The sequence below is a fragment of the Aulostomus chinensis genome, chromosome 13 (genome assembly GCF_037954235.1).
Source record: "Aulostomus chinensis isolate RoL2024-O1b breed Wild chromosome 13, RoL_Achi_v1.0, whole genome shotgun sequence".
Lineage (NCBI taxonomy): Eukaryota > Metazoa > Chordata > Actinopteri > Syngnathiformes > Aulostomidae > Aulostomus > Aulostomus chinensis.
The window spans coordinates 21,861,068-21,886,587 of record NC_141332.1 but is presented as its reverse complement, the minus strand read 5'-3'; the positions used below and the strand labels follow the sequence as shown (position 1 = coordinate 21,886,587).

The 25,520-nt window shown below is 40.9% G+C and overlaps 1 protein-coding gene across 2 annotated transcripts in view; it reads left to right on the top strand.

Moving 5' to 3' along the window:
• Positions 1 to 25,520, top strand: part of slit3 (slit homolog 3 (Drosophila)) — a 233,164-nt gene that overhangs the window by 110,486 nt on the left and 97,158 nt on the right. For both annotated transcript variants that reach the window (XM_086222095.1, XM_086222094.1), the window contains exon 5: positions 15,075 to 15,146. In XM_086222095.1, coding sequence (XP_086078221.1) covers positions 15,075 to 15,146 — 72 coding nt within the window. The remainder of the gene's footprint in view (positions 1 to 15,074; positions 15,147 to 25,520) is intronic.

The window sequence follows — 25,520 nt, the reverse complement described above, 5'->3', positions numbered from 1 at the left end:
TATATTGACTTATAGGGGTCATTTAGGGGTTAGTTGCACTTATTCTATTTAATTTGATTAAGGAGCTGTTCAGAAACACATTCAGTGGACAGTCTTCACATCATACAGTAAAGCACAAATGCAGTACACTGTGTGTTTTGGATCTAGTTGTTGTGTGTTGATGCTGTAGCTTAGATACTGTAATTTGCAGAGTTAGAGTCCTGTTTACTATAAAGATAATGGAGTTGCCATGTGGCTCTGCTCTGTTTGTGTTGCTCATAGCAGATTGTTGAGGTTTTGGTGCAGTTTCACAGGGTGTCTGGATTTCATACCCGTGTAGCAGTTTACCACTGTGGCCCAAGGTTCAATTTCCAACTGCAGATTGTATTTATAAACCGAAATGATCACAGACACATGAGTCATAAAAATGATTTAAAACAATATGATATGATACAGTACAATACAATAAAATCTGACAGTCTGGCAGCCGCTGTCCTTACTGTAGATTGGGCCACCCAGCCAGAATGAGGTGAGCTTATTCTGTTTTTGTTGGAGAGTTTCACTCCTTATTTTACCTCAGGTTTTTTTTTTTATTGTTTTTTTGTTTTTTCAAATAACACCTCATTCAACGAGGGACTGGCATATCCTACATCAACCATAGTGATTCTAGGCATTTTTTAAGGAGCTGAACAATTAACCGAAATGGAATCGCAATCGTTGAAGGTCCAAGTGCAATACCCAAATTGCAGGAACTGCAATTTTGAAAAATATGTCACAACATACCATTATAAATGAAGCATTGTGGTTAGACAAAGATGCCCTGGCCTACAAATCCTCCTCTCCAGTCATGAGGGACCGTATTTGTTTGGTACAGACCCAAGCAAATGTCATTTTAAAATATTTTTTTTAAGTGAAGATGGAATGCAAAAATTACATTTCCCACTAGTCATACCCATTTCTGTCATAGCGTTCAGACCTAATGTGACCTCATCTCCTCTAGGCCAACAAATAAAGAGCGCGATCAAAGTAACTTCATCTGAAGTAGAGTATAAAATGACTTCTTAAGGGACCCATGCTAGACAGACAGTTGGGGGAAAGCTTTTTTCAATATACCTTCCAGCATTGTAACGCAGTTGTCAGCCATTTTGCTGAGGTAAAGACATAAAATTGTGAAATTAGCCCGGCCTTGTAAATAATGGTGTAGTTTTATCCTGGAAAACATTAACAGTCTGGGGCAATTACCTCTCAATGGCTGCCTTCTGCCGAGTGTGTAAGTGTGTATCAATGTGTGTTTGTGTGCGTTCATGGCAGAGAGAGCAGCGATGTCAGCTACGTGCTCGTTGGTGATGTTGCACATACGTCACGTATGGAGTATGTGCAAAGTTTGCACACTTTTCGATATGTGTGTGTGTGTGTGCGCGTGTGTGAATTACAGAGAAAGCATTTTGTACACCATGTGATGGCAATATGTGCTGATTGTGCTCCCCTGGGTCCTGCCCTCCCAGTGCCTCCACCCGGGGTTATTCCTCTAACATGTATGCAAGGCATCACATTCTAAACTCACCTCCCATCCTCTCACCCTGCCCTTGACCTTTTTTCTCTCTTTTTCTTTCACTTGCTCTTTCATTGTTCTCATTTTGTTTTTTTCTATGTTTTGTCTGCATCTTCATACTCTCTTGTCATGAACAGTTGTATTTCATTTTCTCAGTCTTTTATGCCTCTCACCCCTTTGTTTTCTGTTCCTCCCACTGCTCTTCACTTCTCCTTCATCCTCTTCCTCTTCCCTCACTCCTCTCCATCTGTCCTGCCCCGCCATCCTTTCCTCTGTCCTCTACCTTCATCCTTGTCTTTGCTGTCTTTTCGCCGTCGTCTCCCCCTCCCTCACCCCTCCATCACCCTCCACACACCCCGCCCACACCCCCTCTCCATTAGCAGATTAGATTTAGTCATAATGCCACTGGGCACCGTGATTTTACTGGCTCCCATTACTCCTAAATCATTTCTTCCTTCTCTCTGCCTGTCTTTCTCTCATCTCCCAAGTATAACATGCAAACACACACTCACACACACGCACACCCTGTTCCATATGCCATGGCTTACACAGCCGGCGTAACACTCCTGAATTAGCAGCCGAGCTGGTGATTTGTGATGCAGTGCGATTGGGTAGGAGGGGAGAATTAGGTTCAATTTCTCTTTCTATGCATCCATCCTTTATTCCCCTCTCCCTCTACAGTATCTCTCTCTATATATTTATATATATTTACAGATAGATGTAGAGCAATATATATTCCTGCTGAGCATGAATGATTTTTATTTCCTAGCATTAGAGGTGAACTGCATTCACTCCTGTGTTGTTAGGAGGTGTTTTGGAGCAGGATTTCTTGGAATGAAGGGAAGGTGTAATGCAATTTCTGAAGGACAGGTTGTTTCTCTTTTCATGTCTGGAGTGAGCTCGAAAGAGGAAGAAAGTCTTTTGTGTCTTCAGAGTTGAAAAGGACAGACGGGTAGAGATGGAGAGGGATCCAAAGAATGTCTCTTCCATACACACACACACACACACACACACACACACACACATGTATAATATGTATACATTTATGCATGCTTGTGAGCAAGTTGCCGTTGGTTGTGAGTGTTCATCATTCCCGTTGTGTCAGCGTCTTGTCATTTATTATGACAGCGGGTGAGTTAATTGTACTTTTACCCTCAGTGACAAAACTGCTGATCATGAAGTCCATTTTAATCATGTCAGGACAGCTTTGAGCACATTTACGACATTCATCTACATGCAGCACTGAATGCATCATATATTAGACACCATCGCGTAAAAAAAATCTTTCGCAGCCAGCATTTAATGCATATTGGTTCAAAGGGTAATAAGTAGTATTTTCAAGCAAAACAAATATTGTAACAAGGTTGAGCAAAAACGCAAAATGTGTTCCTTCATTTTGATTAACACAGCTTAATGGAAGGCTTTACATTTATGGAAATGTGTTCAATCATATGAAAGTACCTATAGTTTCATAAATTGGATTAAATCAAATTGTGTTATTTCACATTCTGACTTCTCCTAGATGTAAAGCTGCTGAATCCTTAAGTATGCAAATCAGAAAGTCTGATGGTTGCTGTTATAGTTTGAATCATGACCAGATGTTAAGACCAATTTACTTTTCCTTTCTCTTCCTCCCTCTTCCTCCCTCTGTTTAACCCTGATTTGACCAGACAAATGAATTAAGAATCCATTTCCTGCACCTGTCCTGTTTTCTTCAGACCACAGAGAAAGCCTGTTTGAGACGAACAATGGTGCTGAATCTGGATCCACTCAGTCTAATCCCTCCGCCTTAATGGGCACCACTGCTTTTCAAACACAACACGCACACACACGCGCGCGCACACACACGTACACACACTATCAGAAAACTCTGTTTCGGACAATTCATTCAGAAGTTTTCTTGCATGACATTTATTCAACCAGTAAACAAACATTGAACTTTTCAAATTGGTCGATCAGGACGCCAGACAGGTTTATAGATACAGCCGAAGTCAGACATACACAAGCATTTATAAATGAACGCACACACTAGCGCGCACACACACACACATATGCCTCTCTTCCAGTTAGCCCTGACATTAGCCACTCATGGTTTCTAACTGGATCACGGGGCTTACTAAAGAGATTAGGGCCTAGAGACAGCATAGCAACCATACACACACACACACACACACACACACACACACACGCATGCACAGAAGTGCTGTCTTTCTCCCTGGTTGTCTCTTTAATTCTATTCTCTTTCTCCATCTTCCTCTTCCAAACATCCCTCTATCTGTATCTCTCTCTTAGCCAACATAAAAATATACACATACGCTCTCATTCAAGCAGACAGGCCCTCAGGCTAAGAAGACAGCAGCCAGTAGCTATTGTGGAAGACAGTCTGTCAGAGGAATTAGCCTGCCGCTGCATGGGAAGGGAGGATGACAGTCTGCTCTGTTAGCCATCACAATCACTTTATGTCACCAAGTACTCTCAGACAGATACAATATTGTAAAACCCTCCTTTTCTTTTTCAGAATTTCATTCATTCGCCGTGTTACAAAAGGCCATAGAACAGGTTTGCTGACAACATTTCAAGCGCTGGGCAAATAGACTGCAGTAGGGTCGCATGAGAAGCAGCCTACAGTTGCTCCTACAACACGTCACAGGATAGCAAAAGCGTCTGAGACTATTCCCGTTAACCATCTCTCTGTTTAGAAACCTGCATACATTTTAATGGTGAAGCAAATAAAACAACAAATGGCATATTTAGAAAAGACATTGGTTCATAAATCTTAATAAACAAAGAAAATGAACCCCAAGTTTTCTGGAGGTCTTAATCGTTGGTCACCAGCTGTCAGTGACAGAGCACCACTGTAAATTGTATTATAGTTACATCAACAACTACAAAACTTACACCTCCTATAGTTCCAGATGTTCCTACTTTGTGGTCAAGGTAACACATCAACCTTTAGCTAGTTGTATCCTTCTCTCAGCACTGTGCACATGACACACACACACACACAAGGTTGTGTTTTTCTATCTCTCTCTCTCTCTTTCTCTCTCTCTCTCTCACACACACACACACACACACTTTTCTGTTTTCCTTATTTACTTACACAAAGAAAACAAACATATTTGCTCTTTCCTCTCCAGCCTTTGTTTCTCTCTAACCCCAGCGCCGCTGAGACACCTGCGCTGTTCTGTTCTGTCTCCGTACAAAAAAAAATTAATTGGCCCACTGCTAAAATGGCCTTCTGTAACCTTGACAACGCTGACCTGCTGAGAGACTGATCAGAGCTCAAAGACCAGCCTTACATACACACATAGAACATACAGGTACAGATTTCTGAACAGGTACAGATGTGCTCCCAGACGGCTTCAGAGGCAGAGGATCACCACTGTGCATGTGTGTTCATATAGGCACTCCCTCTCTGCAGCACACACACACACACACACACACATTTGCAGCAGTCCCCATCTTCTATCCAATCTGCTAATTTGCAGGGAATATTTATGAGTGCTAAGGTGCTCCCCAGACGCTTATAAAGGTAAAACGCCACACTCAGCTTCTTCATTCACCCATCACCTATAACTCTCTCCCTTCGTATATTCACTTACTCATCCTCTCCTTCTCTCCATCCTTCCTCACCTCAAAAATGCTCCCTTCTCTCATACCTGCCATCCTCATATCTCCTCCTCCTCATGACGTCATGACGTCACCTTTCCTCTCCTCATGCCTCCTCTTCCTACTTTTGTTCTCTAACAACCCATCTTCACATCACAGGTCCATCTCAGCGTCCATGATGGCTGCAGGGTTCAGTCAAACAGGGGTTGTTGGGTTCATCGTTATTCTAATGGCAGAGCTACTGTTCACTTAACTCATCTTCAATTCCATCCATCCATCCATTTTCTATACTGCTTATCCATTAAGGGTTGTGGGTGGGGGGGAGGGGTGGAGCCTATCCCGGCTGACATTGGGCGAGAGGTGGGGTTCACCCTGGATGGGTCACTCGTCCATCGCCATCAATTAGAGGTTCAGTATCTTGCTCAAGGATACTTGGACGTGGGGGAAGTGAGAATCGAACCAGAGACCCTTCAGTTACTAGACGGCCACACTACCTCTGAGCCATGCCGCTTCTATCTTCTATTCCAACATCAACTATTTATTGCTGCCCCGCAACATTTACTTTAAAGCGATTTACCCCATGTTTCAAAGGACTTATTCATTCAGGTTACAACAAAAGGTATTCTCCTCAGACAAATTCTGTTTTACATGACTTCATTTTGTTCAACTACAATGATTCAATATTTCTAGCTGGAATATGTTCATTCACAAATTAGTGCAAATTAGAGTATGGCATTCACAGTTCTTTTATCCTTGATTCAAACGGGGGGGGGGGGGTTAAGAGGAAGGGAAGAGATGGGATCCCTGTTCTAGGATGAACAAGCATGCAGTAGATAGTTTATTTTAAAATATAGATCAAGACAGGAAAAATAACCTGGGGGGAAAAAAATCTGACAACAGCATTATAGATAGTGAGGTTCTGACAACTTTCTATGGATGAAGGGGGTCTCCAAAAGCTGTATGATGGTGAAACAATTTACAAAAGACGAAATCCATTTAGTCAAGGTGCTTTGGCTGTCCTCAGAGTGAGAATCAGTCTAAATCCTCAGTCATCCTTAATGCTTGAAATCCATTCCTCTCTCCAATTCATTTCTCATGGAAAGAACCTGTTCTCAGTCGTAATGCTGATGTGCTGCTTTGCAAAATCTTTATTAAAATAAACAAAACAACAAAAACAGGTCTACTTCAAAGCTGCAATCAAAGTATAATAATGATAATTATTAAATTGACCTGATCACGTTAATCCCTGCCCATTTGACCCAACAAGAACTCTAAATAAAAAAAAATAAAGCAGAGATTACCTGAACGTTACGTATTTGCATAATGGCTTTTTGGAAGGAAGGAAGCGCTGTGTGCAGTTTTACTTGTGGGTCAAAGTCGGCATCATTCATTGAACAAAGCTCTGGACCTTGAAGGGACAAACCCTTTCATAGCTTAGAGAATATATGTGCACTGATCTTATCGGGTTGCGAGAGACGTACAGATCACTTTACTCCCTCCAGTGAAACTGATACTACTGTCCTGATTTTACACAGTAAATGAGATTATCTTGCTCTACCAACTGACTTTCTTTCAGATTTTTAAATTTCAATTTACTCAAAGGGTAAATTGGATAAGTAAAAATGTATATCAGTTGACATAGCGGGAGGGAATTTAACAGATAATCAATAAAGACATTTTGCAACATTTGTTTTCATTTGCGGCATGGCAGATGCCTCAGGTGCATGTGTGGGCCTTCCTCCCACAGACCAAAACCATGCAGATTAGGTTAAGCGGTGACTCTGCACTGCTTGCATGTGTAGATGTGAGTGTGCGTGGTTGTGTGTCTCAGTCCTGTGATTGACTGGTGACCCTGCCTCTCGCCCAGTGTGGCTGGGATCGCCTCCAGCTCCCATCATGACCCTCTAAAGGATAAACCGTATAACTTATGGATGTGTAAACCTGATTTGAACTGAACACTTGTTTAGATTTTATGTGACCATAACCATTAATGTTTCTCATTATTTGTAACACGTTATAGTTTGGAACGTGCAACTGGTCATCAAAACTGGACATTTTGGGATTTCTTTCTCTGATCAGAGACACTAAATCTATTCCAATAGAAGCACTATACCAAGAAATCATCTGTCTGTCTCTCAGCTCATTCCTCCCTCTATCACACTCCACTTTCTATCAATTCTCACTTGCCTGTTAATCCACCCTCCTGTTCCTCCATCTATCTCTCCTCTCTGTGTCCATTCTAATGTCATCTCTTGATCCTTCGCTGCTGAAGTTTTATTATCTCCATAAATGTCCCTAAGAGCCTGCAATATCGCTTAGCTAAAGCATTCGAAGAAAAGGAGGAGCTAACAAGGGGAAGGAAAAAAAAGGAAAGAGAAGCTGAGCAGTGATAGCTCTTAGACCTGCGGATGACAATTCAAATAAGAAAATGTATTAAAACAAAATGGCATCGGGAACATTAAAGTGAATTAGTCAATAACAAATGACCATGTGTGCACCCCGCTGCCTTAACCTCTCCAACATTTTTTTCCCCCCTGATAGTAACTCATCTAAATTTGTGGGATGTCTTTCGGGCGTGGGGCCAGAAAAGCTTTTATATCCATAAAGGCCTATGGATCACAGAGAATTGCATTAAGCTGTCCAATTTAATTACAGAATCGACAAAACATAATAGATACTTACAGCCTTACGGAGAGCGATGGGAAGGGGAGGGGAAAGAGCAGGAGAGACTTGGAGAAACGAAAAGTGCAGACAATGTCCATTTATAATGCTGATGCAGTGTATGTATCAAAGGAGGAGCTTGAGGAATGTGTGTGCGGAAGTGTGTCCATGTAGGTGTGTGTGTGTGTGTGTGTGTGCGTGTGAGAGAGAGAGAGCGCGCATGTCTCTAATGAAGGATTTGCAAGGGCCCATGAGAGCTTTTGAGAACGCTTAGTTTGATTTAGACGCTACAGCTCCCGGATGTTCTACTCACAAACACCCACAGATGCAGCACTCTACAGCCACAATGTCACAGTTTTATACACACACACACACACACACACACACACACACACACACACACACACACACACACTTACTTAGATCTATATAACAGAGCGAGTTAGGAGAGTGGTTGTTCTGTCCCGTGCCTGCCAGCCAAGCAGCCAAGGCTGTCAGCTTCCCATCCAACATGATCAATAGAGGGGGCAATATTTTTATTCATAAAGCGCCCACTTAATTAAATCACAGGGAGTGGAGCAGAGGGGGGAGCGTAGAATACGAGAGGAGGGACGGGGTGGGGGTTACAAGAGGAAGCAAGGGCACAGAGTCAAAAGACTGATGAAAAATTACAAAGACTGGCAAGAGAATGGTGGAAAAAAAACTGGAAAGAAGATCATTCAGTGTGTCCTCCATTAACGGTACACAGAGGACAAACTTAAAGGCAAAATGTTACTTTATTCTTTCTCTCTGTGCGGCAGCATTCTGGATTCATTAAGCTAAGATACGCTGTTATTACAACAAAACGCACACGAGAAACCTTTCCAGAAATCAAAAAGTTTGATAAAAGAGATGAAAGGGTAAAACAGTAAAAACAGAAAGCACATGGTTCAATGGTCGTCATCATTTTTTAGCCTGAACCAATTACAATTTTTGGCAATGGAACAAATCCCCAATAAAGTCCCCCCTAGGGTCTGCAGTGCACTGCCAGCATGTTGGATGATATAACCCCTCAGTTTGCTGGCACAAGACACAGTCACTCAAGTGGAGTGACTCTGTAGCCAAAACTTAAAGAGCATGGTTTAATGGGAAGCTTCCAGTTTTGAATGCATGACACTGTGTGGCAGCGCTACAGTGCAGCACTTAAAATCAGTAAATATTCCCTGGATAAATAAAATGGCAGACAAACGCTCACATTTACTGATTCAATTTGCCTAATAAAATGAGAGTTTGAATGTCATAAAAACTAGAGACGTCCCTGTTTGCTGCAATAATCCATCTGAAACATATCCATGTGTGTGTGTGCCTCTGTGTGCCCTGTACATATTCATTAGCTCATGAATGTCTGTCAGCTTGGAGTGAGGCGTTGCTTTGTTTCAGACTTTGCGTTCAGAGTATTCACCAATTAAAATCATATATGCACTGAAAGACTTATTCCATTTTTACAGCTACTAGAAGAAATCTACTGTTTCGGGTATTTAAACCTATACTATTATGTATTGTGACTTAAAAGTAGTGCTTAACACTAAGCTAAAATGGCATAAAGATTCTTTGATAGTTTCAAAGGTTACAGATAGCTTCAGAATATTGAAGAACTTCTACAGAACAGCCGGTAAGCACTGTAGTACCTGCTTCACAACTTTGGTGTTACTCGACAATGGACTGCCTTAAAAACAGGAGCAATATGAGCTAGCCAGCAGTCGATATTTATTACTCTCTTTATGGAACCAATATTAAATGCAGTTACAGTCCTCAAGGGAGAGAAAAAGAGACAGACAGAAAGTGAGATAGTGGTAGACAGAAAGTGAGAGAGGATGAGAGACAAAGAGGAGTGAGAGGCGACCATTGAAGGTCTCTCGGGTTTCAGAAGAGAAATTTTGCCACCTCTGTCTTCCGACAGTCCTCTTTTCTTCCTCCCTTTTTCATCTCTTCCCTGGAGCTGAGCCAAGGGTCATCTCTTTCTTCCCTCCTTCGCAGTCCTTTTTAAAAAAAAACAAAATCAGCTCTGACACACACACACACAAAAAAACACACTTGCCTACTGTTTCTTTCACGCAGAGACATACAAATTCTACCTGACACGCAGCTGCACACCTTTGCCACCCGCCTTGTCATCTCTGGCTAACTGAGACCTCCTGTGATGCTGTCTGACACAGAACCGTCTGAAATCAAATCGGCCTTTTCCCACTCTCCCTGTTTGTGGGTTAATGGTTCAAACCTGGGCAGCCATGGTTCATATCTGGACCACCAGCCGGAGGGTGGATCCATCTAATATCTGGTGTCTACATTTGCAAAAAAAAAAAAAAAAAAGTGGAGGCTATATCAACAGGGCGAGGCGTGTGTGTGATGTGTATGTTTTTTTTCTTTGTATTTTTGTGTTTACAATGTGCATGTGTGTGTGTGTGTGTGTGTGTGTGTGTGTGTGAGTGTGTGTGTGATGATTGAGGGACGAAAAAAAACAGACTGAAGCCTGACCAGTCCTGGTTGGAGAATATTTTTTTGGGTAAGTTTGGGCAAGTAGTCATTTTGATTGTAAGGCAGTGAAAATACCCCAGGACTGACATAAGTGTGTGTGTGTGTGTGTGTGTGTGTGTGTGTGTGTGTGTGTGTGTGTGTGTCTTGAAGGGTTAATAGTAATATCCGAAGCAGCAAAGGGTGACCTGGCGAGTGTTATTATTCTCCTCGCATGAATAATGGAACTTAATATGGAGGAGGTGATAGCTGGGAGCAAACACACACACACACACACACACACACACACACACACACACACACACACACACGCGCATGCACATGCACAGAGACAGAGAAGAGTTGGCCATGCCCAGAGAGAAGAGGCCTTTGTTGGGGACATAGCCGGGACGGCGTGGTGAAAGTCTTGGAGTCAGTGGGTTATGCAGTACTTGATAAACTGAGACAAACAGCCCAGACTTGTCTTCTCCTCCTTTGTGTTTTCATCTTTTTTGCACCCTAATTAAAGCTCCTTCTTTGACCTACTTTTGAAGAGGGATCCTTGTTTCTCTTGTGTCCATCTGCAGCTTTCAAGATTCTGAAGCCCTTCTGACGATGTGCAGTTGTTTTCATATTCAGTATCTATATAATTTTCTGAATTTGTCATCCTGATAGAACTGATGTATAATTCAAACAGTCATTTGCCTCCTTGATGAAATTGTTATGAGATTAATCGCCCGCTCCTTCAGATGCTGTGGCAATAGAGGACGCCCAAATACTATAATTGAAGAAGTATGGCGGCAGATTGGGAGACACTGGTGTATACACTGCCCCCCTCCTCCCCTCCCACATGATCTGTGTGTGTGTGTGTGTGTGTTTGTAGTTAGTCTATCAGTGAGTGTCCTTTTCAGGGATCACAGGCCAATCTCCTGTTGGTGATAGCCTTCGCTCTGCTAAAAGGTCAGCAGGTATGACTCACAGACAGATGAGAGGAGGACAGCTGTTTACACGAGGACATATTGCGGATCTGAATGTTCAGACATCCACCAAACATTTATATTGCATAAATAGTCATTTTTACCATCTGCAAGGACGTCACATCACATAAACACTTAAAACACAGCCTGAGGTGTCTGCGATTATTTTCAGTCAGCTTTTTTTTTTTTTTTAATGTTTAATGAGTTATTACAGGAGACAGATTTCTTTCCGTTTGTTTGCTTTTGTTTATTTGTTTTGTTAGTACTTTTCTAACTGATTTGAAGTTGGCAGGTCCGAGTCGGAAAAAGTGATGTCATGCATGTTTTCTGCACTGATCATATTTTTTCTAGATGTGATGACAGTTGTTGGGTTGTTTGCTTCTGCTTTTAGGCAGATCTAGCAAATTAGCTAAATTTGGATTAGGAAACCTTGAGTAAATAATACTGACAAGAGTATTTCCCTCTTATTTCTTACACAGTGTTTAGTGGAGATTGATGAAAACAGTGGTGACTGCGACTCGCTCAAGACAAAGCTCTTTTCCTACACTGTTTTTGTCGGATTGAATTATGGAAAATTACTGCAATTCTGTAGTCATTTTCATCCTAAGGAGCTGAATATTCCTCCTGTTAAAGATGTTTTGACCCAATTAAGCTAATTTGTATTTACTAATCTTCGTGCACTTCCTCCGGTGAAGCTCTGAATAATTATTACAACATATTCACATGGATCACTTTTAATGAAAAGTTACACACAGTTTTTTTATACGCAATCATCAGAATGTGCCGCAACACATCAGTGTGCATGTGCAATCTACTGCAGGGAGAACCTCAGGAAAAATGCAGCAGTCTTGGTAAAGGTATATTTCACAAAAAAGATCGTGGTATGGATTAACATTCAAATAAATAAATTAAAATAACTGCAAATGTTTCACTAAAATATTCAGTTTCATCACCAGAAAAATGGCTGCAAATGTCCTCCATGCTCAGGCTCATGTGGGTTTTATTTAAAAAATGGTGCATTACTTTTCAATGGCACAGTATAAGTAACACCCTGATTAGAAAAATAATACGCATTTCAGCTTGATGAATATCTAATATAAACACATTTAAGTGATAGTGACTTTCTCTATTTAAATTCTCTATTATGTCCTATTGCACATGTTAAGAATTACATCTGTTATTTTTTGAGTTTCCTATAAAATTTTGACGACACGTCGATTCTCCGTTTATAGGTCCCCAAATGTCATCCCGACTGGGGGACCGTTGGATGCAGCTTGGAAATAAAAAACATTTCCATAACCCTAAAACCCAATGTGTTAATGAAGATCCAATAACCAACCTTATGATGAAAACTTCATCCACCGCCTGCTGACATATAAGTTTTATTATGGTGGCCTTAACTCCGGCCTCCCGGAGCGGATGTCAGTCACCCAGCTGGAGTCGTAAAAGCCGACAGGGAAACACAGTCTCATCATGGCTTTTATTTGACTTGGATGGTTCCCCTTCTGCTAGAAGAAGTAACAAATGCATGTCGTGGTCAATAAAGAAAACAACAATAAAAAAAGAAAAAAAGAAATAGACATTAGCCATGGAACTTACTTTGAAAATATTATTTTTTGATGCTTTTTCTGTTCATCTTGTGCTCTTATTTCAGCTTTCTGTCCTGATGTTGCGCTGTAAAGGGGATGCAAATTAGGTATAACATCGGGTCATGATTTAGAGAGGGTGATTGCATGAGAAAGAATGATAACAGCTTTACGTTCTATTTCCTGTTTGCTTCTTCAATGTCAGATTAAAAGCAACAAAAAGAAAAGGAAAGCAAAGCTTTCTGAGAATCCCGTCCTCTCTCCAAACGTGTCAAAACCTTCAAAACAAGAAGTGTAAACACAAGGAATACTTTCCGGCTGTGTTACACATTAAGATATCATAATACCATTCCTTCCTTTCAAATGATTACCTTTTTCATGCTCTTTCGTCACCACAAGCGCTGAACAAAATTACACATGAAGACTTTTTTTTTTTTTCCCCTCTTTGCCTTAAGAGTGTACAATGCCAGACACATACTTTTCCCATCAAGTCCTGGGGAGGGAAAACGGGGAACACTCATCTCCTGTCAAACAGAAGGAACGCGCCAGAAAATACAGGGCTGAAATGGAAACGTCCAAAACGATGAAACCTTGTTAGTTTGAGGAAATTAGTTTTCTGTTTTCCAAGCACGGCTCTGCAATTAACATTCAGAGCACTAATAAAAGTTGATTGGCTCTGGAATAATGCACAACCAATTTTCCTCCCGTGTGCGTGAATGCACGCGCGAGTGTAAATTAGATGCCGTGAGCATATGCTGTATGTATTTTCAGGTTTAAGTGTGCATAATTGCATGTACGTGAGTGTATTTCTTCTGAAGAATAGATGAGTGACAAATTAAAGGGAAAAAAAAAACAACAACATCAAGTGCTACAGTAAGATGTTTGACCGCCACTGGCAGCCGGAACAGCTTCAATTTGCTTTGGCAGATTCTGCAAGTCCCTGCTGATCACTGTTCTTCCCAAGGTTCCTGTCTCGTTGGGAGTCTTGATGGTGACGGTGGGCTAAATGGTCTCTTTGCTCCTGAATCTCCAATAGACGTTCATGCAGGTTGAGACCTGTTGAGCATCATCAGGTTTCATTTTTTAAAAATCTTGTTCTTTTGATTTTGTTTTTGTTTTTTTTCCCCATCTGTCAGTAAGAACCAAATAAGATCAATGAGAGGCAACCTTTCAGAACTGCATGACAGGAAAATGTTATGAATTATTATGAATTAAATGGGTACGTAATTAGCTTTCTCCACAGAGGGGCTTGCTGATTTCCAAGCGTTTATTTTCAAGCTCAATCAGAAACATCGATGCAGTTGTTTTTTTTCATTTTTTTTTTTTTTTATTCTTTTACAACATGATTGTCTTGTTGTCAGGGGTGACTACTGTGTCTGGTATTTAGATTTCTTTTGTTTTTTGTCCTCTAATTTCAATGTACTTTTTGAAATGTGTCTCCACAAAAAAAAAAAAAACAACACTTCAAGCCTGCAGCTGCCATCTCAAAAATAATTTGTGCTCAAAAGGTACTATAGGTGACTACGGAAGTGTGTGTGTGTGTGTGTGTGTGTGTGTGTGTGTGTGTGTGTGTGTTCAGTATAACCTTGAAAGCGCCGGAGAAAAACAAAGTTGCTTGATGTTGGTTTTACAATGTGTATATTATGTATCATGCATGTTTTTTTTTCATAGATTTGTTCTTATACGTATAAAAAGATTAATTCATGCCCTGTTCAGGTCATCAGCAAAACTTGCACAGCTTCGCAATATTGAACAAACCCTGAAATTCTCTCTTTAAATGTGTCAGTTCATGCAATACAAAATATTTTGTTCCTCGATTTGCAATTTCAGCCATTTTCCAAACTTTCTCTGTAAAAAGAAGAAAAATTACATAAAACATTGCAGATTGATCGTTGGTCTCATGCCAGAGGAATTTCTTTTGTCTTTGAAGCCCTTTGGATGAAATTGTTCCACTGATCATAAATGTCATATCATCCTTTCTCCCTCCCTCTCTGTCCACCTCGCTCTCCTTCTGTGACTTTGTTCTGTAATTGGCTTTGTGTGTGTGTGTGTGTCGTGTGTGTGTGTGTGTGTGTGTGTGTCGTGTGTGTGTGACACAGATCAAATGTTGTGGTTTTGTTTATCATTTGACTCCATACACTGTATCTTGGAGTGCTTGGAATACCGCAACTAATGTCAGATCCGTCTCTCCCTCTCTCTCCCCCTCCCTCTCTCCCCCAGAGACCTCAGTGAGAACCAGATCCAGGCAGTTCCAAGGAAAGCTTTCAGAGGAATCACTAGTGTCAAGAACCTGTAAGCACCCTTACTCCCTTCTATACCTCCTCCCCCTCCCTTTTTTTCCCACCTCATCTCTTTTTCATGCATCTTTTCTGTCTTCCCGTCCTGTCACCCTCCATTTCTTTCACGACCCTCCATATTCCCACGTTTCTCTTTGTATTAATCTTCCCCTTTTACTCACGTCTCTTCTTGTCCAGAGAGGTTTTGTCCTCATGTCAAATGCTCAATATCCTCCTGTCATTTATTCATGATGTCCTAATCACCAATAGTGTGGTCAATATGCTGCCCAATCAATGCATGTCATCAATAATGAGTGATCAATCCGTCCTGATGCATCCAAGAGTATACTAGATAGAACTTTGTGAGGAAAGCAGTGTCCTCAATGCAAGCAGGTTCATGATAGGATAAAACAGAACAGACTAGAACAGTTCTTGAGCTGTGGAGAACCCGGTTCAGGGTTCAGCGGTTTACTCCGGAACACTTTGTGGTGACCAGCAGCCGATCGCGATTGCAGTTCAGGCTGTGATCACACAATCGGGCTGGAAAAAAAGGGAGGATTTGCAACAAGGCTTTTGTGAGAATCAAAGTTTGCTGTTGTGTTTTATCAGTCATGGCTGACAGAAAAACACAGCAGAGCATAATAACTGCAAAAGAGATAAAACCATGGTTTTGGATGTTCTCCAAGTTGTATTTCATCACCAGAGCTGCTAAAGACACGTACGATGATTGAAGTAGTAGTTGGTAGTCCTTCTTGGGTCCTGTGAATAACTACTAGCTGAAGTACAAGTGTTCTGTCGGTCACCTTGGACGGAACAAATTAAACAACAAGAGATAAGAAAGTTCACTTACAAGTAAATAAATCATCATTGCAGACTCTACAAAAGATGGTTCATAATTGATGGGACACCAACTACATTATTCATATTTATCTCCTTGACAACATTGTTTATTTCATTAATGTATGTCATTTGGCTTGTGAAGAGTATGTGTTTTGATTTAAAGCGTCTTTTTAACTGAACGCCTTCTGTTGTAAACAGCCCTTGTGGAGAGATTGTTTTCACAACTTGTGTGTCCAAAGTGTCAGTACAGACGCAAAATCTCACACTGAGATGTAGGTCCACGACGAATCACAAAGCTCCACAGCCGCCAGCGAGGAGGCCTCGTCACATCCCAAGTACTCCACAGGCGCACTATCGTTCAACGTACTTGTAACATGGCAGGTTCTGTGCGGTACTTGTGAACTAGGATGTATTCAGTAAATTTCTTTTTCCATCATGGTGAATGGGTGGGGGGGGGGGGGGGTAAACCAGCTTCATTTGAAGGCAGCACATCCCTGGAAACCGCATGCATTGGTGAACACATTAAAAAAATGTCCATTTTATTTATCTAACAGTCGTTTTCTTGTTCCTCCCTACAATTAAGTGAATCCATATGAAATTTGAACATTAAGATATATGTCGTTCCCATACATTTGAATCTGGCAATTTGGGGATGTATGAGTATGAATCTTGCAAAACCCACCAGGAGCAGGCTACAAGCACATGTGCTCTTCTGGTTAGTTTTCTCCCCCAAGTGTGATGTAAAATCAATATGTCCGCCAAAGTCCACAGGACTTTTACTTTACTTTTAAGTTAAATGGACGGGAAAGCGCCTGTACTCTCGACTGCTGTGTGTGTTTGTGTGTATGAAAGTGAGCGAGTGTCAGTTTCCATGGCCAGGTTCCAAACCTTTGAGTTCAGGTTGGCCTCTGATCAGCTAATCCACTCTGCCATCTCGCATCGAGGCCGCAATCCAAACTAAATGCTACGCACCGTGTTGCCTGCCTGACCTTCGACTCTCTGACGTATTTCATAACTGTTTTAAATTCAGCGATAGAAAATGAACCCATGCTAAGTACATCACATCTTTGTCCAAGCCGAGATGTAACACAACCGTGGCTGTTGGTGTTAACAGGTATTCACACCTGAGAGCACAACGTCCCATGGTTGTACCCCTGAGCAAGTCCAATAGCTGAAAGTCCATACAAGTTTCCAAACTTTGGTTTTGTGCTCTTAATCTGACTATATTTCACTTTGAAATGTTGCATGAGACCTTTTGCTTTAATACTGAATTCACATGGATTCAGGCAGGAGGAAGATGGATGCTAAAGACCTGGATGTTAAAAACAATTTGCATATAAAATACGGTGCGATTGTGATGCCTTTAAAAAAAAAAAAAAAAAAAAAAAGCAGCAGAAAATTTCAGGAACATTATTCAAATAATGTATCGCTGTTAAATGAAGCTTAATATTCCATGCACACATGAAATCAAAATGTGCGGTCATCGTTACATTTCTGGCAAGGATAGTCAAAGGAGGGTTGCACTGAAAAGTCAAAATGTTGACATATCGTTGACTGTTAGCATCACTTGCTTTTTTGACAGCCCCACCATAATTTACCATCCTCTCTTCCACTAAAATGATGTCTGGTTTCCTGCCTGAATCCATCTGAGCGCAGCATCACACCAGACTCCCTCTTCTAACTCAACTCTTCACTTTCTCCCAAACTTATAAAGTAATATCACTCAAAATTGACAGTAAAAATTGTCTCTGCCCTGTTAAAATGTTTTGCATTAAATTGCTTTGACCTGCAAAATTAATCATTGCTTTTAAATCAGGAGTGACTCTGACATTTAAAGTCATTCGTAGCTTCACAGTACAAACTCCCCTCCCTCCACCTCCTCCTCTTCCCTGTCATCCGTATGTTTCTTTCTCAAGCTTTTTCTCGTCCTCAACTTCCTCAAAGTTTCTTCTCTTCCTCCACCCTGCAACTCTCCATCCCTCCATGTCTCCTCTCCATCCAAGTCCATCACGGCTTTCAAGAAATTTCCTCAAATGCAGTACAAATGTTCCCTTTGGGTTTGAAGACGAACCGATGAAATTTTGGTGTCTCAGAGGCCAAGGTGACCTGGGCCGTGCTAAACATATTTGAGGGTATTACATCAAAACAAAGCATAAAATGAAAATATAATACTAAGTTTCCAAAATGCATCGCCAGAATAAGATCTCAACAATTTGTGAGAAAATACAACTGGCAAAAAGAAAAGGATATGTTAAACATGCTTGCACTGATTCATTTTACACAACCTACATTTAATAACTGAAACAGGAATACAGCAACCCACAAAATCCTAATCCATAAAATTAGATAGAGAAAAAGGGGAAAGAAATCGTAAACGGATAGATTTTACTCTGAATTTTTTATGTTGACTATTTTAAATATTCATGTTTACGTACCTCAATTATTTTCGGTTTTAAAAGCCTGAATGAAAGTCAACATACGTCTCAGATAAATATCTAATCATGATGTGACACAATAAAGTGAGAACAATTCTCGTCCAAAAGGTCCAAGATCAACTTCAGTGCGACAACAATGTTCAGCAGAACATGATTGTTCATTGTTCAATGCCATCTCTGTAACGGTTTTAGGAGATAATGATTTTCATTTATCCCTTTATTCTCCCTCCAACCAGCCCTCTCCCTTCAATTTCTCCCACTTTTTCTTAGGGTTTCCTGTTCATTTTTCCTCTCTCTCCATCCCTCTGTCCCTCCCTCCATTAGACAAGGTGACTCCTGCAATAAAAGGCCCCAACCCTCCATTACACCACCGAGTAAAAGAAAAAAAACCTCCATGACATTCTGTCCCTGGTGGACACAGCATTGATTTTCTCATATGCTTCTCTCTCCCTCTCACTTTGTTTCTCTCTCCCTCACCACCTCTTTTCCTCTCCCTCCTTCTCTGTCTCTGCCTGTTTCTCAGAGGAGAGGGTCTCTATCTTTCTGTCTTGGTTGTCCCCCTTCATGCAGCCTTTCGGCTACCTTAGCATTGTACAGCACAAGGACCCTTTCGAACCCGCTATCGGGTCGACTGCTTTGCTGAAACTGCCAAGAACCTGGCAAATATGATTACTCTAGGCCTCTGCTAACCTAAGGAGACAGGTATATGCTGCGTGTGTGTGTGTGTGTGTGTTTGTGTGTGTGTGTGTGTGTGTGTGTGTGTGTGTGTGTGTGTGTGTGTGTGTGTGTGTGAGCTCTCTAATACATTGTGCTGACTACTGGTCCTGTCATTCCTCCAAACTCAACCTGTCAATCAAAGATGTGTAAATGTGTGGTGGGTCCTATCCTTGTGATACTCCGGATGTTTATTTTACTGCAGCTAATCTTATCTGTTCATATTCTCTTTAAACTAACCAGAGCCTGCCAGATGTGTTCGTTTGCCCAATAATATTGACCATATACTTCTCATTAAAATTATTAAAATGGTCTATCTATCTATCTATCTATCTAGATAGATAGATAGATGGATAGATGGATATATCAGAGAATCAAAGAATAACGGTGAATAAAACAGTTTTTTTTTTTGCTCCCTGATTTTGGTTAATTTCGACTTAGTCCTATATTCAAAGTATCATTACTGTCCAGTGCACCATTATTTTTGATTTATTGTTGCACTGTATTTTTTTCCTGCCTCTATTACATTTTTGTCACAATTGTGTGATAATCACGTTGAGGGTAGAAAGAAAAACATTGTTGTTATATCAACAGAAGTTTCGTACTCCCTAGTATTGGTACCAGAATCAGCCATAACAATCCCAGACTGCAAATCTAAGCCTGTCTTGTACAGTAATAGTCCGTCTTGTCTCATAGTGCCTAACCTCGTCTTGTCTTGTCTTGCTTTGCCGAATAGAATTGAAGCACACCTGTGAATACTTAAACTTTCTTCACTGCTTCTGAATCGATCACTTGAGTCCGGATGCAGCAGAGACAAGTCTTTAATCCTTTTATGGATTAAAAAAAAAAAAAAAGGATGCTGCAACCACTTTTCCACTCGGTGTTCTTCACATACCAGCAACGGTGACAAACTTCTGCTCGGGAACACTGTTGCTGGATAACTACGATGAACCCCAGGGCCGCGCTAGTCACCAGTTAGACGCAAACACACAGCAGAGGCAGATATGAATGGGAAAACTCACAGATATGGCATGTGTACACGTGTAGCCACATGCATCACAACACAAGTCTCTCAAAGTGGGGGGCGTACAGTTATGGCAGGGATGTATCAGATAAGGTACAGCTGTTTCATATACCGTCACATTACACCTCAGCGCCCACAACGACATGCTTTTTATCTCCTGCAGCCATCACGTCCTCATATTGCACCTTGTTTTCCATCTGCCTGCCTCCTCGATCTCTTGCCTACTTTTTTGTGATAAAATGTAATTCATTTTTTTTCCACTGGGTCCACCCATGCTCAACATCCACACTCACTCTCCTTTAGTTGAATGTTTTCAGAAAATGTGATGTGTAATTTCTTCAAAACAATGCAACTGTAAAATGGAACACACCCCGTGGCTTTACCTCTTTACCTTTCTCCTTCATGTCATCCTCTCGTTTCTCTTCTACCTCGTAAAATTCCTCCACGCTTCACGCCTCCGTACCCACAATGCAGTGCAGGATGGCCGTTTGTTTGAATTATGACTACAGTGCCTTAAGGAGGGGAGAGAATATTCTGTCGACTGCCTTCAAGCATTCTCACACACACACACACACACACACACACACACACACACACACACACACACAAATATGCATGTGTCTGACCTGTGTATCACTTAGTGTGTGTGTTTTATGCATATTATAAAAAAGTTTCCAAGAGGGTATTTTTCCAAAAGCACTCTTTATTTTAATGATGGCAACACTGGGGTTCTTCGTCATGTCATTTCTTCCACTCCTTTATGTACCAATATGCAAGTCGTGGTGGAGAATGAGTGACGACATGATAGCCAGCTTCTGGAATTGTGTACTGCGATTCCCATCATTCTTTGCTCTCTACCAGGCCCAGGCAGTGATTGGCTAATTCAGACAGATTCATCAAAACCATAGGATATTGATATTACCCTTATAAGGCTAGTCCATCCAAAAAAAGAGAGAGATCAGTCATTAGCTTCACACCCACATGCTGCTGGAAGGTCAGGTGAAGGGTTTTAGTCAAAAGCAACACTGGAGGAATTTTATCGGAAAAGGCTTTGCTGTAATCTCCCAGACAATTGAAGTGAATGGTGACCACTTTAAAAATGTAAGAAACTGTATAATAAAACCATAAAATGCCTCCATGCTGCTTGTCTGGAGTAACCCATGTGTCCTGAAGCTGCGATATCCCATATTATTTTGAAAAAAATATATAACTGGCATGTTGTATGTTAGGCTAAAATCACGGTGTCTTATTTTTTTTAGGGTGAGCCATCCCTTTAAACTCAAATATTCTGAACTTCTCCAAAAGGCAGTCAAATGAGATTATACAGTTTGGCAAAATTGCCAGCAATTTGACTTGAGCTTCAACATCTTCATCTCCATTCATTTTCCTTGGTAAAAGCAAAATCCACTTCAAGCAAATATACAGCACTGTTTGCAAAAATTACTTAGATGGAAAACCTCATGATGTCCTTGAGCCTGTACCAATCTCAGTCTGGAACGCAGTTAACAGAGTCGGTCCTGTAATTACACGAAAACCACGACCAGGTTTCCTGTAACCTTGAACATCACTAAAAGTGGACTCGTAATTTGCAAGACAATGCTACACTGTATAAATCCTCATTTACTACATGAAAGCTACAGGGGCCACTGTCCATACACCCTGCATCGAAGCTTGTGCTCATCCCAAATGCGGTCATGCCCCTTGTCCTCTGATACCAACAACCGTTGGCGACTGTATGCGACAACCCATCAGCTGCGTGACTGACCTTGACAAAAGACCGCGATCTTTCCATAAACCTTACGCGTTTCCTAAACTCAACTAGACCTTGAACATAATGTTTATACATTGTGAAAATAAAACATTTTTAAATGGGTTTGGAAACGGATGTACATTTTTTGCAGCGACTGTCACGCTCTTCACATTTGACTCACAGCTGGAAAATGAGGTTGGAAACGGGACTCACCCAGCAGTCTTCCCTTGGAAAACTCTGAAGTTTCATTGACCCATCCAACCATCCTGACCTCCTCCTACGTGGACTTCCTCAGCATATATTGACGTCATCTAAATTTGTTCTTTAGAACAAAGCCTGGTGCATCTTATACACTACAAATGCCAATGGGTGCCTGTTGTGTCAGTATGAGACGGCAAAGGGCGTGAGAAAGCGTCTGTGTGTGGTGACCTGCGATGAGAATGTGTTGGCATTAATCCTACATCAGCAGTGCAGCAGGATTTCCCAACTCATGGAGATTAATCAACAAAAATCAGTTTATCAGCTGCGTCAGTAACACGTTACTGCTGCTTGTGCATCACTATCCTGATGCATCCTGGGAGAAAGGACCAGGGAGATGAGGAGTGATGGCAAGCGAGTTAGAAAAGCACATTTTAAGAGTATTAATGGCAGAGACAGAAAGAGAGAGAGAGGATGACATCATCAGCCCTTCATTCGTCACCTCTTCATTCATTCCCATCTATTCTTAATTCATTCACATCTATTACTCATCCCTCACCTCCCCAATGTTCACCTGTCGTATTCCTTTTCAGTTCTGTTAAGTTGCATAGCTCCTATCTGTCTTCTGTAACTCCTCTGTTGTTTCCCATGATTCAATTCCCCATTTTCTTTTAATCCAAGTCTACAGACTCCTTTCGTACTTTGTCTTTTGTCCCTCACTCATATCATCACTTCCTTTCTGTTTTGAGTCTTTCCCCTCAACTTAGTGAACTGAAATATGTTTGAAAATGAACTTCTGCTGTGATTTCTTTGTCGACAAAATGCTCTGCTTCTGGAATATGAGAATTCTCAGTAAATTTAGAGTTGAAACTGTTTGATAAAACATTATTTGTCTCTGTTTTCATTGGAAAGGACCCCTGTATCTCTGTCCTTTGGCTTGTCCTTTCATTAATAAGTCTGTCAGTAGTGGTAGGTGTGTGTGTGTGTGTGTGTGTGTGTGTGTGTGTCTCCTTAGCTCCAGATGGTAGCACAGGGAAAGACCGAATCAGTCCGCCAATAGGCCTTATGATAGACATGATTAAACACACCAACTAATTATGTGGAAGGAAATTACATTTTGAAACCCCCGGTCTATCCCCTGTAACACACATTCCTAGTCTGAACACACACTATGCATGCAACACAATGCATGACATACACACTCTTACAGAAACACACAATACCCTCTCATCTCAGATTGATATCGATCATGTTACTGCTAATCAGGGTGCTTGGTGAACAAAGCTGTCAGAGGAATCCAATCATATCACATATGATGAAATCGTTTAACATGGATGGGGGACGAAGATGAAGTACATGGACAGCAATATGAATCCAACTATTTCTCAATCCTGCAAAAAGAAATTGCACATGAATAATGGCGATAACATGTTGTAAGACTTATGAAATCTGGTAGACATTTCACTTTGCATCTGGAAGTCCTCATTAGCTCGCACACACACACACACACACACCCCCCTCACCTTCTCTCTCGCTCTCTCTCTCACACATACACACACACACACACACACACACACACACACGCACAGGGATGAGCACAATTCTGTTCTTACAGGGGCAACTTGAAAGATTGTTCCTTCAAAGGTACGTTTGTTACATCAGAAGTTCAAAATTAGTCTTCAAGAGACCAGAAGTGAACTGAAGGGTGCACATTTTTCCTACAAGCATCAAGCTTTCTAGTGAGAAATATTCACACCCTTTCAGGTACACACTGGTACCTCTTAGAACTGACAAGAACTGTTTGTTTTAAGTATTCATAAGTACATTAAAGTCAAATTCAAATTTAAAAAAAAAACAACAACAAATATTCCCATATTCAAGTATCTGAGTTACACCTGCACTGCAGCAAGTCACGTGCACAAATTGGAAGTGTTGTGTTTTACCAGATGGGACTGTGAGTGTTGTAGCTCTGGATATTTCTTCAGCCACTTCTTTCCTGATCTAATGTTACAATATCATCATCTGAGAGACAGCAACAGAAAATGGTGAATAGAGGACGTTGACGGAGCAGAGCATTTGTTATGGGAGTCGGGATGTTCCAAAAAAAAAAAAAAAATTTTTTTTCAGGCACAGCAATGCTTAAAAATTTGACAGTGGCACGAAATGTGCATAGAAATTGATAGGGTCAGCTGTTTTAATGTGGACCATTTGCAGGAGTGTGAATTGGCCCTAAAGATCTGCTGCCTTTCTTGTCATATGTGATTGCAAACTAAACATATTAAGATTTGAAGTGCTGCTCACACAATGAGCAATGTATTTGCATCATAAGGACTTAGATGAATAAAATGACTCGCATATTTGCACACCTTTCTGTTCTCTGGAATGGCACAACCTCATTCCCATATGTAAAATTCAATGTTACAAAGGAAAGCAGCTTGGAAAATGGAATGGTCTTTATAATTACAGTCAACTTTGACAGTGCCATGCGTCTCCATATGGCTGTTTAGCAGCCAAAGCAAACCTTTTAATTAGACAAAACGCAAACATAGCTCAGCCACATGTTGATCCTCATACTTTTTTCAATAAGAGTCCAGTCATGCAACAGATGCTTGCACTCACAGCTCACTTCCATCGTCTTTGTAAAAAAAAAAAAAAAAAACAACTTTCAAGCATGGCTTTCAGTCCACAACACCGTCAACATATTCATTTTAAAGCGGCATAAAAGGATTAATATTCTACATTGGTGATCCACAATTAATCTCAAAACACCTCTAAAAATATAATTGCATTTCATCAAAGCAGATCAAAACATCTCATCAGTCTCTAGAAGCCTTTGGAAGGCCCAGAGCCAAAGCTGGCCTGTGGGCACAGAGTTGTTTGATTTACTTTCTTCAGTCCAAAACGAATTTATGCCAACCGTTAACCACCAGCAGCTGGTCAATATCAGGTAGAAATACATGAAAAATGTGCTTTTCTCTCCTGCATTGTGAATTGATTTTTATGACCATGTTGTGCACATCATTTAAAACTAGAAGGGCACTCTACAGCACAGACCTCTGCCAAGGCCAATGTAAATAATTTTCTCTTTTTTTTTCTGTTTTAAACCAGTGAGGCCCTATCAAATCTAATTTAGGAAATTTCTCCTCTGGTTCAGGAAGACTGGCTGAGAAATTTTGCATAATCTAGCATGAGATTAACAGACAAACAAACAATGCAACAAATAAGCACTTATGTCTGTTTTGCGACAATGTAGTTATACATTTTAGGAACTTTTCAGGTGGCGTATTACCATAAAGACACTTTTCTAATGCTCTGAGAAAGCACACATCCCTTCACTATTCCCTCGAACCTTCACTAACACACACATATAAAAGCAAACTGAAAAAAATGCATTGCTGCTGCAGCCCTGATGTCATTGCTGTTGCCCTA